This window comes from Leishmania major, chromosome 28 (assembly GCF_000002725.2).
Source record: "Leishmania major strain Friedlin complete genome, chromosome 28".
NCBI lineage: Eukaryota > Euglenozoa > Kinetoplastea > Trypanosomatida > Trypanosomatidae > Leishmania > Leishmania major.
In genome coordinates, this window is record NC_007269.2 from 163,472 (window position 1) to 179,818 (window position 16,347).

At 55.0% G+C, this 16,347-nt stretch overlaps 2 protein-coding genes across 2 annotated transcripts; both read right to left on the bottom strand.

Moving 5' to 3' along the window:
* Positions 1 to 869: 869 nt before the first annotated feature.
* Positions 870 to 2,438, bottom strand: LMJF_28_0490 (putative propionyl-coa carboxylase beta chain; the record flags this gene model as incomplete). Its single annotated transcript, XM_001684275.1, has 1 exon — positions 870 to 2,438. One exon carries the CDS (start codon positions 2,436 to 2,438, stop codon positions 870 to 872), a length of 1,569 nt encoding a protein of 522 aa, XP_001684327.1.
* Positions 2,439 to 10,340: 7,902 nt separating this feature from the next.
* On the bottom strand, positions 10,341 to 12,479 carry LMJF_28_0500 (conserved hypothetical protein; the record flags this gene model as incomplete). The annotated part of the gene is made up of 1 exon (XM_001684276.1): positions 10,341 to 12,479. The coding sequence occupies one exon, from the start codon at positions 12,477 to 12,479 to the stop codon at positions 10,341 to 10,343; it is 2,139 nt and encodes a 712-aa protein (XP_001684328.1).
* Positions 12,480 to 16,347: the final 3,868 nt, after the last annotated feature.

Below are 16,347 nucleotides of genomic sequence, written 5' to 3' on the forward strand. Positions count from 1 at the left end.
ATACGAGCGTGTGTGCGTGAGATACAAGAGGGGGGGGGTGATGGTGGTGAAAAGAAAAAACGAAAAGACTAACAACCCAACTTGGCGGATGAGGCGAAGCGGGAGGTGGGGTGCAGCAACCGAAGCGAAACAGAACACTTCCCGTGCACGTGTGTGCTGGCGCGAGAGTCGAAGAAGCGCACTCTCTCGTGAACAACGGGCACAGACAGAGATACACATATATGCATGTACGAGCGCACATCACAAACCGAGCTCCTCCGTCTGTATCCGACATAATGGACAGCCGCACACCTCTAACGGAGCCTCTCTTGTACAGTGGCGCCTTGGCTATCCGCTCCGCCTTCGGGAAAGAGTCAGGGGGTGGGGCTCATCGCCCCTGTCTTGCCTGCGTGTCCTCGTTAGGGGACGGAGAAAGAAAAAGAGAAGCAGCAAGTGCAGCAGAGCAGCAACGTAACAGGAAACCAAAAACAGGACAGCCGCCGTGAAGACACACACACACACACACAGACACATACATGCACGGAACGCACTCAATACGGCACTCCGAAGCACGCCGGAGGAGAAATGAAAAGGGGTGACGAACCGCAGAAGGGAGCATCTCCGTCGGACGCACGTACACCTGCTGTGCATTCCTCTCTCACACACACGCACTTGAGTTCTCTGGCCAGGTGTCGCACCGGCCGTTCATGAAGGCACATCAGCACACACACGCACGCACGCACACACACAGAACAGGCGAACAACACAAGCGAAAGCACCCAAGCGCATGAGCGTCCGCTCGAGCGTATCACGAAACGCCGCGGCGTCTTCGCCAGCCGCCAGACACATCGAGACACGAGAGGGCCACAGAAAAGAGGTAGAGAGCAGTATTACAGCGGAATGTTGCCGTGCTTCTTCCATGGATTGCGGAGCTGCTTGCGGGACAGGCGCTCCAGGTCCTCGCACACGCGCATGCGGGTCTCGCTGGGGTCAATCACCGCATCCACAAATCCCTTTCGAGCGGCCGACAGCGGTGTGCAGAAGGCCTTCTCGTAATCGGCGATACGCTGCGCCTGCTGCTCCGCCGTCTCCTTCGAGTACAGAAGCTTGCATGCACCGGCGGCGCCCATGACGGCAATCTCGGCGCGCGGCCAGGCGTAGTTGCCGTCGCCACGGAGGTGTTTCGAGCTCATCACATCGTAGGCGCCACCGTACGCCTTGCGCGTGATGATTGTCACCTTCGGGACAGTCGCCTCAGCGTAGGCGTACAGCAGCTTCGCGCCGTGGCGAATGATGCCGCCGTATTCCTGCTGCACGCCAGGCAAGAATCCGGGGACGTCTACGAAGGTGATGATCGGGATGTTGAAGGCATCGGCAAAACGCACCATGCGCGCAGCCTTGACGGAGGAGTCGATATCGAGCACGCCAGCCTGCACCTTCGGTTGGTTCGCAATGATGCACACGGAGCGGCCCTCAACGCGGGCGAAACCGCAGATGATGTTCTTGGCGAACTGCGGCTGTATCTCGAAGAAGGAGTCTTGGTCGATCACAGGGAAGATGGCGTCGCGCATATCGTACGCCTCCTTCACCTCCACCGGCACGACGGTGTTCAGCGAGGAGACGTCACGGTAGCGGTTGTCGGCCGTCGGCACAACCGGGGCAGAGTCGCGGTTGCTCAATGGCAGATACGAGTACAGGCGGCGGAGCTGCGCCATCGCAACGATGTCATTCGGGAATGTACCCGCCGACACACCCGACTTGGTCGCGTGCACATGCGGACCGCCGAGTTCGTCCTTGGTCACTAGCTTGCCGCCCACGACACTCACCACCTCCGGACCCGTCACAAACATGTAGGACGAGTTGTCCACCATGAACGTGAAGTCGGTGATGGCGGGCGAGTAGACGGCACCGCCGGCACAAGGCCCCATGATCACGGAGATTTGTGGAATGACACCGGAGAAGAGCGTGTTGCGGAGGAAAATGTCAGCGTAGCCAGCCAGCGAGTCCACACCCTCTTGGATGCGAGCACCGCCGGAGTCGTTGAAGCCGATCACTGGCACACCGATCTTGGCGGCCTCCTCCATGATGCGCACCACTTTGGCGGCGTTGGAGCCGGAGAGAGAGCCGCCGAACACCGTGAAGTCGTGCGAGAAGAGAAACACAGGGCGGCCAAAGACCTTGCCCGCACCCGTAACGAAGCCGTCACCAGGCACCCTCCTCTTCTCCATGCCGAAATTGTGGCACCCGTGCTCAACCAGGGCATCACGCTCGCGGAACGTGCCGGGGTCGCAGAAGAGCTGCACGCGCTCCATGGCAGTCAGGCGCTTCTTCTTGTGGCGTGACTCCTCAGCGGCGGTCGGCGTGTGTGTGTGGCGGTCAAACTCCTTCGTTAGCTGCGAGGAGCTCATCCCGCCCACGCCCATGGCCGCCGAAACCAGCCCACATCCCAGCCGGCGCATCGCTTTGGTTTGTCAGTTTCAACGCTGGTACGTGAGTGCTTGAGCGTTTCTACTCTTTTCGTTGTTGCGCTTGCATGCAGAATGAGAGACGGAGGGCGAAGAAGAGCCCGAAAGAAAAAAGGGAGAAGCGAGGTGTGCGGAGACCGAAATCGAGTCCAACAGACACACGCACACACTCCCTCGCCTACAAAAACAAGAAAGACGCGAGAAAGAGAGAGACACGGAGCGTGAGGCAGTCAAGTAAAAGCTAGCAGGGAGTCGAGAACGGAAAAGAGAAACGGAAAAGTGAAGAAAATGTGTTGTGCGCGCCTGTGCGAGAGGGGGAGGGAGGGCAGTGTAGCTCTTGTTGGATGGACCCGCGTGTCTTTTCTTTTGTTTCTCTTGGGGCTGCGTCTGCTGCTGTTTCGTTATGCCACAGTTCTGACGCGGTGTGGTTCCCTGGTGGAGAGAATGGACAGTGGAAGCTCGAAGCGAGCGTGGGGAGGAGGGGGAGCGGCCGTCAGTGTGTGTGTGTGTGTGTGTGTGTGTGCAGGTACCGATGCCAAATGAAGGGGAAGCGATATAGGGAGGAGAGGGGAGAGACCGTTGTGAGCAGATGGCGAGAGAGGGAAGGGAGGTGAGGGGTCAAGGGGACGACAGACAATGAAAGGGGAGCGAAGCAGACGAGGGCAGTGGAGGAGAAACGGGCGCCCGCACGTAGGAAAAGGTCGCCATGCCTAAAGAATTGATTGAAGTTGAGGGGAGAAGGAGAGGATGTTAGAAACAGACGCACCCTTCCCGTTCTGGCACCGTTTGGCCTCCCCATCTAAACGATCGCTAGTATTCCGGCCCTCTGCCGTCCAGCACCACCCTGTCAAATCACAAGCACGAGAACACGAAAACCGAGGGACGAAAAGAAGGAGAGAGGTGAAAGAGGGAGGTGGTGGCAGAAAATGGAGGTGGGCACCTCTGTCTGGCAACGATGAACCCTGTCGCTCTTCATTGCTCCATCTCCTTTCTCCGACTAATCTCTGTACATGTGCACGCTGCTTCCTTGTTTTCTTGCATCGCTGGTTGCCTCGTCACCGTCTCCGATCATTCCTTTCTTCAGTGGGTGGAGTTGTCGAGAGAGAAAGACAACAGCGCCCCGACGCGAAGGCACGCAAAGGAAGCGTGAGGAAAAAGAAAACGAAGAAAAAATAAGACAGCGCTCGATTACTGCTCCACGCCAAGCATGGCCCAACCTTGGGGACATGAAGAAGTAGAAGAAAGACGTCGCAGCCAGCTCAAACACAGCCACACATGCGCACGCACGCACCAGCAAATACCGGTGCGTCTCACACAAGAACCAAGCAGCAAAACAGGCGCGTGTGTTAACGGCGTACAAAAAAAAAGAGGTGAGAAAGAGAAGGCATACAGAAAAGGGGAGAAGGACGACATCGACAACTGTAAACGCCAAGAATAAGATCCACATGATCGTCAACCAGGGGTGCACCTGAATAAGCTTGTGCGTGTGCGTGTGTACGTGTCTGTCTGTCTGAGCATGTGTTTGTGCTTGCTCGCCTGAGAAGTCGCCTCGCACACAGGCGCACGCGTGCGCACGTACCGACTTAACAGCACGAGCCACACCAGGACGGGGAACAAAAGAGGGTACAGAGAGAACGAGATACAGAGAAGAAAACAGGAGCGCCAACAACAACAACAATAAAAAAAAAGCACACAGGGAACGAGAAACGAAGAGAGAGCGGCACACACACACACATATATATATATATATTTGTAAAACGCACACCAGCTTTCTTTTCTCGGCTTCCAGCACGACTACCTCGCCATACGACATGCGTCAAGCGCCTCTCCAGCCCACGCTGCCTGGCCTGTGGCAGACTCCCTCCCCTCTGCACGTGGTGCCAAGCAGCGCTAAACACACGCGTTACAGCAATGCGCCGACCCAGCCATCTACACACTTCCCCCCGCCCCGCCGCTGAGCAGGCCACCTCACAGCCGCGCCCAATTATGCCGGCCGCCACCCCCTGGTACATCCCTCGCGGGGCAACACCCCGGCCCCCCAGCAGTGGGCAGTGCGCGGGCTGGGCGGGACTCGCTCGACTCCCGCTGGCGCTTTGCCCGCCGATGTGGGCGGCACAGACGTGTTCACGGCCGCAGGTCGCACCGGCACCGCCCCACTCCAGGACCTGGCCGCCGGCATCAGCAGCGATGCATCGCTCTGACGCCCCCCAACACATCATGAGGGCGCGTTTGAGCGTGCCACCACCAGAAGTGGCTTCGCATTGGCAGAGGGATAGCGAAGAGGGGTGGGGAACGGGGGGGGGGGCTGCTTCGCTATCCGTGCACACAGAGAGAGAGAGAGAGAGCGAGAGTGGCCCCCTCCCTCCCTTGTGCCCTGAGATGCCACGCTGAGGTGGCCCCCGCATGTCATGAGTGGAGTCGAACCAGCGAAAACAAAAAACGAAAAGCACAGAATAGCGAAAGAATGGAGACATCGTCTCGGGATATTTTTTCTTCTTTTGGTATGGTTTGTGTGTGGGAGCGGAACTGATCAAGTTGGTGTTGGAGTGGGGGATAAGTAGGTTGTTGTGTCAGCCTTCTGTGTGCGTGTGTGTGATTGTGTATAGACGGAACGGAAGCGATGAGGGAAGAAACAGCAATAAGACGATGACAGATAAGAATAATAAAAATTAGGTAAAAAAGGAGAAAGAGAGAGAGGGGGGGGGTATAGAAGAGACCAACACTACACAGATCCGCCCACACAGAGGAAAAACGAAGGGAAGGAGGTAAAAGGTAGTACTGAGAGGAGAGAAGAAAGCACCGATGGAGAAGACGCACACACGCACACACACAGGTAACGAACACAGCGAGACACACACACACACTCATGCCAATGCTCAAAGGGGAAAGAGGGAGGGCGAGAGCCGCCAAAAAAAAGAGGTCGCCTACAAGGCTACCAACAGAAACATACGAAAGGCGACGACGACGACGGAGGCCGCAGCCGCAGCAGCAGCAGTGTTAGCCGCCATACAGTGAAGATGGATGACGGGTAAAAATCCGTACAAATGGGGAGGTATACACAATGCATGGTAGGTAGAAGCGCTAGCGGTGGTGGTGGTGATGGTGATAACGGTGGTGGCAATCGTGGCGGTGGTGAGCAGTGATGAAACAGAAACAGCGGAGCAAGAGCCAATCACAACAAACGAAGGGCATAAGGACCATCACGGCAAGGCAAGGGAACAGAATGAACAGTTCACAGCAACAATAGCATCAACGACAAGAAAGGAGGAGGGTGCGACAAGGAAGAAAAAAGAAGGCGAAAAACGTGCCTGGGCTATGGGAGCGACCTGCGTCGCTAACATCCGGAAAGGAAACACACACACACACACATATATATATATACGCATACACACAAAGAAAGGAAAACGAGGCAGTGAAGAGACTGGAGATAACATGAAAGCTTGAAGAACAAGAAAACGACGAAGCAAGATCACGAAATTAGTGAAGATGTCCAGGGGTGTGATGGAGAGAGGGGGAGGCGCTCTTGAGCGAAATCGAGTAGAAGTCAGGCAGACAGCAACCGAAAAAAAAAACGCCAAAGTCGTTGTTTTACGCGTGTCTGATGGGCAAAGCAGAAGGAGAGGGGGGTGGGGCAGATAAATGCGGCAGCGAAGCATAGAACGGTGGCAATCCTTTTTTTTTGTGGATGAGAGAGAGAAAGAGCACGCGCCAAATGAGGAAGTGAACAGATGAGAAAGACAGGAGACGGGTGCTGCTGCCGCTTCTCTTGGTCCCTTTCCCGTTTCTGAACCCCCCCCAACCTCCAGCATCTGCGCTTCTGTCTCCGTGTATAGGTGTGTGTCAACGTGCGAGGCCAAGATCGACGCACATCCCCGCACACATTGCCGGGCATCACCTCCACAACTACACCTGCTCACTACAGTGGGAAAGGCAAGAATGAAGGAAGTTGTTCTATCCAACGTTTTTTTTCTACCGTTGCAGCACAGCGCGAAGCCTGCGTCAACGCACACCAAATAAAAAAGTCGGGATTAACACAGCAGAGAGCACTTACGGAGAAGCTCAGGCAGCTGTGAGTTTCTTTTGGTCGTCGTCGTTGTTGCGGTCACCTTGCTTGGGGTCCTCATGGCAGCTGTGTAGCAGGCACCTTTGCCTTTTACGACTTATCTCCCCTTCCTACAACTCTTTGCCCCTTTCCCCGTCCCCCAACGCACGCACACACATATGTATAGAAAGAGAAATAGAGAGACGCACATGCACACGAATTCCTTTACTGACGTAAGCGGACCACCACAACGCCAAAGAAAAACACGTAAGACGCCAAACAGAGAGAGAGGGAACCGACGGAGAGGCGGAGTGGAAGGCTGAGCGAGGGGAATGGAATAGAAGAACTCTTCCTTTGTTTTTTCTCTGTCTCGTGCATGGGAGAAGGGACGCACGGCAGGAGGGAGCGACATCTCGGGAGATCGCATGGGAGAGAGAGAGAGGTGATCGCTGCATACACATACATACACACACACACGTCTCCCCTGGCCGCCCCGCAGTCCTCTCTGCTGTCTCTCATTCTCTCGCTCTCTTACCGTTACAGCAGAGAGAGTGAGAGAGAGAGAGGCAAGAGGGCAAGATGACGGAGCTGGAGAGAGGAAACACACAGAACAACAACAAAACAAAAACAGAAAGAGTCGAACAAGATAAGGCACAGAACAAAAAAAAACACCGAAGGCACATGCACGCGCATACAATGCAGAAAGAGGGATCTGAAATGGAACTGCCGTGTGCCTGTGGGCTTTATATAGGGTATGCCGTCTCGGAGAGAAGCAACACGATGAAAAAGGGAGCCAAGCTGCTGCACCGGTGATGCGAAGAGCCCACGGAACAAGTTAGCCTCGATGCCCCCTTCCCCGCACCCTCTCCTCTCTGCCGAGGTAGTAACGTGATTTGTATGCACACTATTCGGCTTTTGCGTCCCCGTGCCAGTCTTCATGCACAGGTGTACTTACGTGGGCGCAATGGCAGCTTCCCGCGTGCGAAAACGAGGTGCCCTTGATCGTTTTAATCCCTGTTTTCTGCACAGGCCCAGGGAAGCCGCCGCAGCTGTGGTCTCTCATACTCTATGCAGCGCCTCGCCGCTGTACCACGTAGAGTCGAGGAGGCCACGCCCATCATGCAAAGGGTGTGGCTGCTCGTCGAAGCGCCGGCGCAAAGGTCAAGAGGCGCAGAAAGTGGGGTGGGGTGGCGAGGGGGGGGGAAGGGGGGAGAAATATGGCAAGCAGCGGTGTGGAAGTTCCCACTGTTGTGCGCCTTTACACACACACACACACACACGTGCAGGCACACTTGAGCACGCACGCGTGGGCCTCACCCCCTTCCCTGTGACAATGCAGAGACAGCAACAACGCAAAATAGCATTGGAACAGGAGTGACATACAAAGCGCAGAGAGGATAATCAAGAGAGAGACGGAGAGAGCATGCCCATGCAGAAAGAGGAGGTCACGCGCATACATGCAACACACACGCACGCACGCACATGGAGAGAGCGTCCGATGTAAAGAAAACGCCGTGAAAGGAGCCCCCGTTCGCTTTCATCCCTCGCGCACCAAGAGGATGAGAGATGAGGAAGAAAATCGCAGAGAGAGAGAGAGAGACGGACGCCACAGTCGAAAGCAAAACAAGTAGGCAGTGAATGAAAGAGCGCACAGGAAAAACGAAACTCTTGAGAGCCGGTGATCAAAGGCAAGGATCTACTCCAACAAGGGGGGAGTGCAGACAAGCTTTTAACCATACAGAGACAACCGCATGCAGAGAGAGACACAGACTCAGACACACACACACACACACACATATGTATGGGCACACGTGTGCGTTCTTTCGCGGAGCAGAGACACCGAAAAGGACGCGGAGGAGAGGTACAAAATGGCTGGACAGCGCAAACGGAAAAGGAGAGGAACGGCGAGAGAGAGCGAGAGATGAGAGAAGAGAGACGGACAGGACGCAAGAGGAATGCGCGCACGCGCACGGCTCACACATCCACCAAGCGCGCACACACACACACTTGAAATCATAAGATTATCATGCGAAATCAGAGAAAAAAAAGTCCCATAAGTTACCGTCGACGGCACAGCATCGCGCAAGGAGGAAAACATGCTGTGCAGAAGAATGATAATAACAATATACACGACGCGACATGAAGCAGCAGAAGCAATACGACGAAGGCAGAGAGAGAGAGAGAGAGGATCTCCACACCGATGATACTATAGGGAGGACGTGAAAGGTGAGATAAAGAAAACCATCACAACAAAAACACGTAATAAAGGCACCGATGACGGAGAGCGTTGACATTCGCGTCCCTTCACGTGTTGAATCGCTACTTCCCCCGTGTTGAGAATCTCCATCAGTTTACACCGCGCCGATAGCTGACAACCGCCGGTCGTGTCCCTGTTGCAAGACAGCAGCATCACCTCCTGATAACAGTCACCCCCTACCCCTCCCTCGCAGCTTACCTCGCTACGTGTATAAACGTTCTTGTGTGCACCCGCCTCTCTGTTTGCTTGCTTATTTTTTCATCTTTTCTCACAAGCCTCCGCCCCCCGACCCATCATCGTGCGTCGCCTCTACTTGGCCGATAGCCCTGGCGCCTGCCTTTGATGCTCCATTCCATCGCTGCGCCGCACTCCGCTGAAAGGCACGCGGCGCCTTCGGTACGCAATCGCACGGGCGCGCGTGATTCCCTCCAGTTTCGCGCATCGCCCAGTCTTCCTTGTGCGCCGCTTGCACCAGCTCTTCTTATTTCTGCTGTTCGCTCCTCCTCTGCGTGCCTGTCGGCGTCTTGTATACATTTGTTCTATACGGTGTGCGCCGGCGACACGGCAGCAGGTAAATTCTTTGTTTTCACCACTTTGGTGATCATCTCCGTGAAACATGCTCTTTTCCTTTGTGACTTCCGTTTTCGGCAAGATGGCCGTGCGGGGTTGGGGGAGGGAGAGGAGGGGGGCTCACATGCACAAACTCTGGCGCATTGGATATCATCGATGAAACACTCATGCGCACGGGGAGCACACTCACACAAAAACCAGCACAGATCAGAAGAAGCACTGCACAAGATCATCATCGGCGCAAAGAATTTCCCAAAAAAAAACTTAAGATCAAAAGAAACGATTGAGCGTATGTGTGCACGTGCGTGCTTGCCAGTCAAGCATGCACGAGGGTGTACGTATATGTCGTTGGTGTGTTCGTTTGGCATGCGGAACCCACCCGCCGACACGCAAGGCGTCCGGCGGGTGGATGGATGGATGAATGGATGGATGGATGGATGAAGAAACGATGAGACGCACAGGCACACACACACACACACACACGCAGTAAACAAAATTAGAGCAACACAAAGGATATACGAGATCCGACGCTGTAAAGACGGCCGATACACACACAACGTAGACACGCAAGCCCAACCGCCATGATCCGACACACCACCACGTTGGTATGAAAACTGCACCCCTCCCCCCACTGCACAACCGCACACGCGCCCTCACGGAGGCATATACGGGAAGGGAGAGGTGAGGGCCGGGCAAGGTAACAAAGGAGCGGCACTCCGCCACAGACGGAGGTGAAGCGGGGCATTGTCGTCCTCGCACGGCCAAAAGCCGGGAAGGCACAGAGAAAGCCGTAAAGGACCCGCGAAGCCGAAAGAGAACGGGGGCGAGCAGATGCAGCCCGCATGTGGTGCTCAGGCAGAGGGAGAGCAACGACGAATACGCATCATCCGTCCAACACCACAACAGCGGCTTCCGGTGTATGCTCCGCATGCATACGCGTGGGAAGGGAGGGCGAGGCAGTTAGGCGGACATGGATGGAGGGGCGAAACGAAGGAGGGAGGAGGAGGCAGTCTCGTTGTTTTTCCCCTCATGCAGCGCCGTACGCCGGCCAAGCCATCGCCAGCACCTCCTCCTTCGCGACGGGCCGCAGTGTTCGCAGGCGCAGGTTCGCCGCTGACTCCGCAAAGGTGCGCACCATCACGTTGGGTCGCATCACCTCCGATCGCGTGCAGTTGTTCGATGTCATCAGAGAGGCCAGTTCGAACATGGAGATGCAGATGTGGTAAGTGCCTGGTACGCCTTGGCGCGGAGCATTCATGATTTGCTGCAGGCATAGGTCGAACGAGGCTTCGGTGCCATGCAGCCCAGCTGGACTGTCTTCTGCGGTCACCAAGTCGAGGTGGCTACTCACGCGCTCCACCACTTTGGGCCATACGGAGCAGCAGATCATGATCGAGTTCGACTTCGCCTTTTCGTAGTACTCCTGGAACACCTTGAAGGTGAGCTGGTCGCTGTCCTCGGAAGAGAACCCGCGGGAAAGGGTGGAGTAGCACGTCATCAATAACTCTTTCACCTCCCTCCGCTGGCCTCGCACAACGTCGGCGATGGGCAGCCAGCGGTACTGCTGAACAGCCTCCTGTGCAGGCAGCACGCTGCTCACCATACGCGACATCATCCGCACCGCGATGCGGACGCAGGCGGCGATAATGATGGGACGCGTGTCCTCCGCCACGCATTGCGGCGCCGGAGAAACGTCACACGGCGCGTCCTCCACAAACGATCTGGCGGAGCGGGTCGTGACGAATTGGTCCAGCAGGCGATGCACGACCGGCACGCCATCGCGCCATCGCCCACGCTGCGTGCACTCCACCCAGTGGTGCTCCACCCACGCCTTAGACTTGCAGCCTTCACTGCAGTAGAGAGCGCTGCAGTTGCTATCGCAGGGCACGGGGTTAACGAGAACGTGGAGAGAGTTGAGCAGCTGCTTCGTCAGCCCAGGAATCTGCTCTGTTACCTGAGCCTCATCCACGAATGGGCGGCCGCAGTGGCAGCACATCGGGCAGCGCTGTCGCCCGTTCACAATGCGGTAGATGCCGCTTGAGAGCGGAAAAACGCAACTGGTCCCCTCCTTCATGACAATCTCGTTGGCGTCGATGCTCTGCGCCACCACGGCAATCGCGCGCTTCATCGAGTCGTCGTACGCAATCCGCATCTTTTTGTACCGTTTTGTGCGGCCCTCGTACAGCATCGCCACGGAGTTGCCCTCAAGCAGGTTGCGCACCACCGCGCTGGAGCTGTCATACTTGAGCGCCGTCGCGTACATCTTCTGCGCATCAACAAATTTCTTCATGCTACGCAGCACGTTGCCAGTTCGGATGTATCCCACACTCTCCCGCGGAACGAGGTGCACCACACGATTAGCATCCTCGAGAGCCCGGTCCTTCTCACCTGCCAGAAGGTATGCCACAGATCGACTGCTGCGGACCCGCGCCTCTTCTTCTGGCATCTCCTCGAGTGCGCGGTTGTAGTAACGGAGCGCCGCCTCGCAGTTGCGCTTGCCGATTTCAGCCGTTCCCTTCTTCATGTATGCCATGAAGCTGCGGCGGCGCGCGTCGTCCGCGGAGCTTGCCACACTGGCGGCGCTGCGCACAGATTTCAGCGACGCCACCCTGTTGTTCCCGGCGGATGCAGTTGCCGCCACTCTCGTGTCCATCACTGTCTTGTTCGCCTCTGCGGCGGCGGACGTGGCCGCACCCAGCTGTGCTGGCTTGCTGAGGATTTCCTCTCCGTTGTCTTCCAGCTCCAAGCCGGAGAGTCCACTGCGAATGCTCGAGTAGTACCGCGTTGCCTTCACCTTCGGTTCACTCAGGCACGCGCGGTAGAGGGTGCAGCCAACGCGCTCGAAGCCATCGATGTCGTTACACAGCACAAAGGTGTAATCCCCGGTGTGCCTGTCCACCCGCACCCGGCGCCGCGGAACGGCGAATACGGCCTCCATGATCGGTTCCCAGTGACTGCTTTCCTGTGCGATCTTGGCAAACTCGACGTCACGCAACTCCACCTCACACCCTAGTGGGTAGTCCTCAGCGGCGGGGGCAATCGGGCGGTCGTCCAGGTTGCTCGCCGCGAAGAACGGCATGTCAGGGACATCGCCGTCATCCTCGGGACACAGAGAGACGAGGTTGTCCTCCTCAGCCGCGGCTGCAATGTCCATAAACATCTGCATCTTTTTTTCAACGCTCTGGGTATCTAAGGCGATTTGAAAAAAAAAAACAAATGATAGAGTCTACCGTAGGTTTACGCAGCCGCACTGAACCGATTACCGCCCTTGGGGTTTGCCTGTGTTGTGTATGTTATCGCACCCTTGCGTGGCGGTGCCCGTCTTGCGGTCTCACCCACAGCGACCAACTGATGTCCACCTACACACTACACCGACAGAGCGGAGATACAGCGACGCTCTTGTCGAGTCACTCCCCACAGGCGTACACCTGCACTGAAATAGAGACCAACAACCAGCAAGGAGGAAACCAAGTGTGCAGCAGCACACTTGCACAAGTGATACGATGCCCCGAAGATACGGCACCCCCACACCCGCGCACACAATCCAACGAAACGAAGCAAAGGCAACACTACCACCACACAACAAAAAAAAAGCAAACGAAGTGCACGAGAGACGAGACTGAATGACAACACCAAGAGGGGGGACGGGTGCAGGGTAGGAGGGCGGGGAGGGCACGGGGAAAAAGGAGGAGGGAGACTCCTGCACGCTTACACGCAGACACGACAAAAAAAGGTGTGCAATATGTAGGGGATGTATACGCTCTTTATATATATATATATAGGGTAGGTAGAAGTCGGTGTTGTCGTGGAGGTGAAGTGGGAACAAAAAAAGGGGAGGGGAGGAGGGAGGTGCAAGAGAGCTGCGCGCGCTCTCGAGAACGGGGAGAGGGGGAAAAGAAAGAAGCGAGCAGCAGATGACGAGGACCAAAAGGGAGGAGGCGAAAGAGGAGGGGAGGGGGGGGGGCGAAAAGATGTAGAGGCACGTGGAGGTGAGGCTGACACTGAACGGAGGAGAGAGTGTGGGAAGAAACGCTAGGGAAGGCAGCAGGACAGAGAGAGAGATGGGACGGAGAAGCAATCAAGTAAGAAGCTAAAACGGATCAAAGGAATATGTATATATATGCCGCCACCAATGCGTGTAAACACGGATGCACGCAAATGCCGGCGAGCAAAAAAAAAAAGATACGCCAAACACCAAACAAACCAGATGATGATGATACCGAATTCAATGATTCAACACACACCCATACACACACACACACACACGCATCCACACGCACACGCACACACGCACATACACCCATACACCCAGGCAGGCGAAGCAAACACACGTGGGTGCGCAGAACAGGCAAAGGAAAACAAACAACTAGACTGAGGTAGAATCATGTAGGAAGATAGGAAGACTAAGCAAGAGGGGAGGGAGAGAGAGGAGATGAAGGAGGTGGAGACGGAAACACATAAGTAGACTAGCACGGCAAAGTACACGAAAAAAAAAACGGAGCGTCAAGGAAAAGGGGTGGGAGGGAGGAAGGGATGCAACCAAGCAACCCAACAGCAAGCCAATAACAACAAAAAAGAAACCAGTCTTTCTCGCTGTTGCTCACTATCTTGTGTGGACAACTCCTATTTGGTCTGAGTACGTATACGCCTTTCTTTCGATGTATGGACAGAGGAGGAGCAGAAGGGAGAACACACGCGCACACAGATACGTGCAGCCTGGCAATCACAGAGTGGAAAACAGAAGAAAGGGAGGAGAAAACCCAAAAAAAAACGAGCACACGAATGAGAGATGACGACGACGACGACGACGAGAGAGACAACAAGCACAGGGAAGTGATAAACAGAGAGAGAAGAGATGATCAAAAAAAAAGAACGTACAAACCACGAAGCGCGTATAAAGATAGGGAAAACACACAAACAAACAAAGAAGAAAACGAAAAACAAAAGGGGGAAAAAGTGGGTAATGGGCGCCTCCTTTATCTTTTTTTGTTTTGCGTGGTCTGTTAGTTTGTGGCAGTGCGTCAAGCAAACGGAGCGTCAAGACAACCAAGCACACATACACACATACGCATACACACACACGTACGAAAAAAATGAAGGAGAGCTTGTAACTGTGTTCCAGATTTGATTTTTTTTGTGTGTCCTTTTTCCTCCTTCGTTTTATATGCGCGGTTTTAAAATATATCTATACATGTAATACCCACACGCGTATGTCTGCGCTGCGAATAGAAATCACACGGCAGCAACGAACGAAAGGAGCGTGAGCGGGTAGGTAGAGGATAAGGGAGGAAAGGAGGGAGGAAAGGGGGAGGGGGAGTGTGTCTACCGAGAAAACACCAGGGCACGTAACACACAAAAACACAAACGCAAACACACACACACACAGCAATCACAAAAGCGACAATCAAAAACGGTCTCCCACACGAACAGCACAGGCAGCAGCCGGAGCAGCGATGTCTGTTCAGAGAAGAGAGGAGAGCGGTCAAGGATTACAAAGGTGCGCGTGAGAGAGAGAGGCAGAGAGACGGTGAAGAGAAGAAAACACAACGCAAATGAGGGCAGCACCTACACGAACAAGGAATGGACGATGCGAGCGCAAAGGCACGCTCTCGCCTAGACACACACACACACACGCACACGCAGAGGCTGATACACTAGACGGCTGCTTGTCGGAAAGGCAAAAAAAGTGACCACCACAATGAGTCGCAGAAATCGACGTCACAGTTGCTGCCTCGTCACAAGGGGAAAGAGGAGAACAGTCCCTATACCTGGAAGGCGGGCTAGATGAAAGAGAAGAAAAAAAAACGAGAGAGGGGAAAAGAAGCACGGAGGCTCAGACTTACGCTCTGGCACACACACACACACACACTCGCACTCGCACACACACACACGAGAAAAAAGATTGAGAAGAGGAGCGGGGAACAAGAGAAAAACCCAGCACGGGAGAGAGAGAAAGCAGGAAAAGGAAGGATGAGGGGATGACAACTGCCTAGCTCCGCTCACCGATTACGAAAAAAAGAAGCACGAGAGATAGAGAGAGCGACAGGAGGAAGTGTGCACGGCGGGCACAACAAAACCGATACAAGCAATCAAGAAAAAACAGTAGCGCGAAGATGAACCGAAGAAAAAAAAAACGAGATCCTGTATTCTTTTGATTTCGCTTCTTCTTCCGCCACATCAGCGAACAATAAGCTCCGCAAACCCAGAGACGAGGAGAGAGAGAGAGAGAGGGGGGGAGGGAAGGGAAGGGGAAAAAATTTTTTTTGACGAAGAGTTCCCTGACCGCCCCTTTTCGTGCCCGGCTTGCCCTCGCTTTTCGTGCGCCACTATGAAGCCTTCTTCTTGAGCTTCGTTTCAAATTTCTTGTCCGATGATGAACGTGCCCGCGGGCTTGGAGAAAGAGAGAGCGAGAGAGGTGGAGATGGCGTGTGTGTGTGTGTGTGTGGGTGGGTGTTTATGTGTGGGTGTGTATCGCATGTGTGTTCGTTTCCTCTGCTTGTCTATGCGTTTCTCCCCTCTTCTTTTTTGTTTCGCTGTGAGATGAAAGAGGCGCCTGTGCAACACAAACCAACAACAAAAAAAAAACGAAATAAAAAGGAAAGAAGAAGGGCGGGGGCCGGCAACAACCTGTAGCGTATGGTGCGCGTGGGGCGTACGAAGGTGTTTGCGGCACTCCGTGTATGTATGTGTGTGTGTGTGTGTATTTGTGTGAGGGGGGAGGGGGAAGGGGAAGGGGAGGGGAGAGGAGAAGAGAAAGAAAAAAAGAAAAGAGTACAGAAAGAGGTGGCGGGCAAGTCTGGGCCCGATCTGACTCTGCAGACTTTTTTTCTTGGTGTGTGCAGGTAAGACCCTCCAGCCTGCATATACGCGTGCGTGTGTAGGTGTTGTTCGGGTGGTGCGTGTACGCGGACCGACCGGGCAAGAAGAGTCACAAGGAGAGAAGAGAAGTGGCGGTGGCGTGGGCGTGTTCGAAAAAATCAATGAGAGAGAGAAGGAAGAAGGGAGGGAGGGGTGAATGTAAGGAGGAAGAGAGG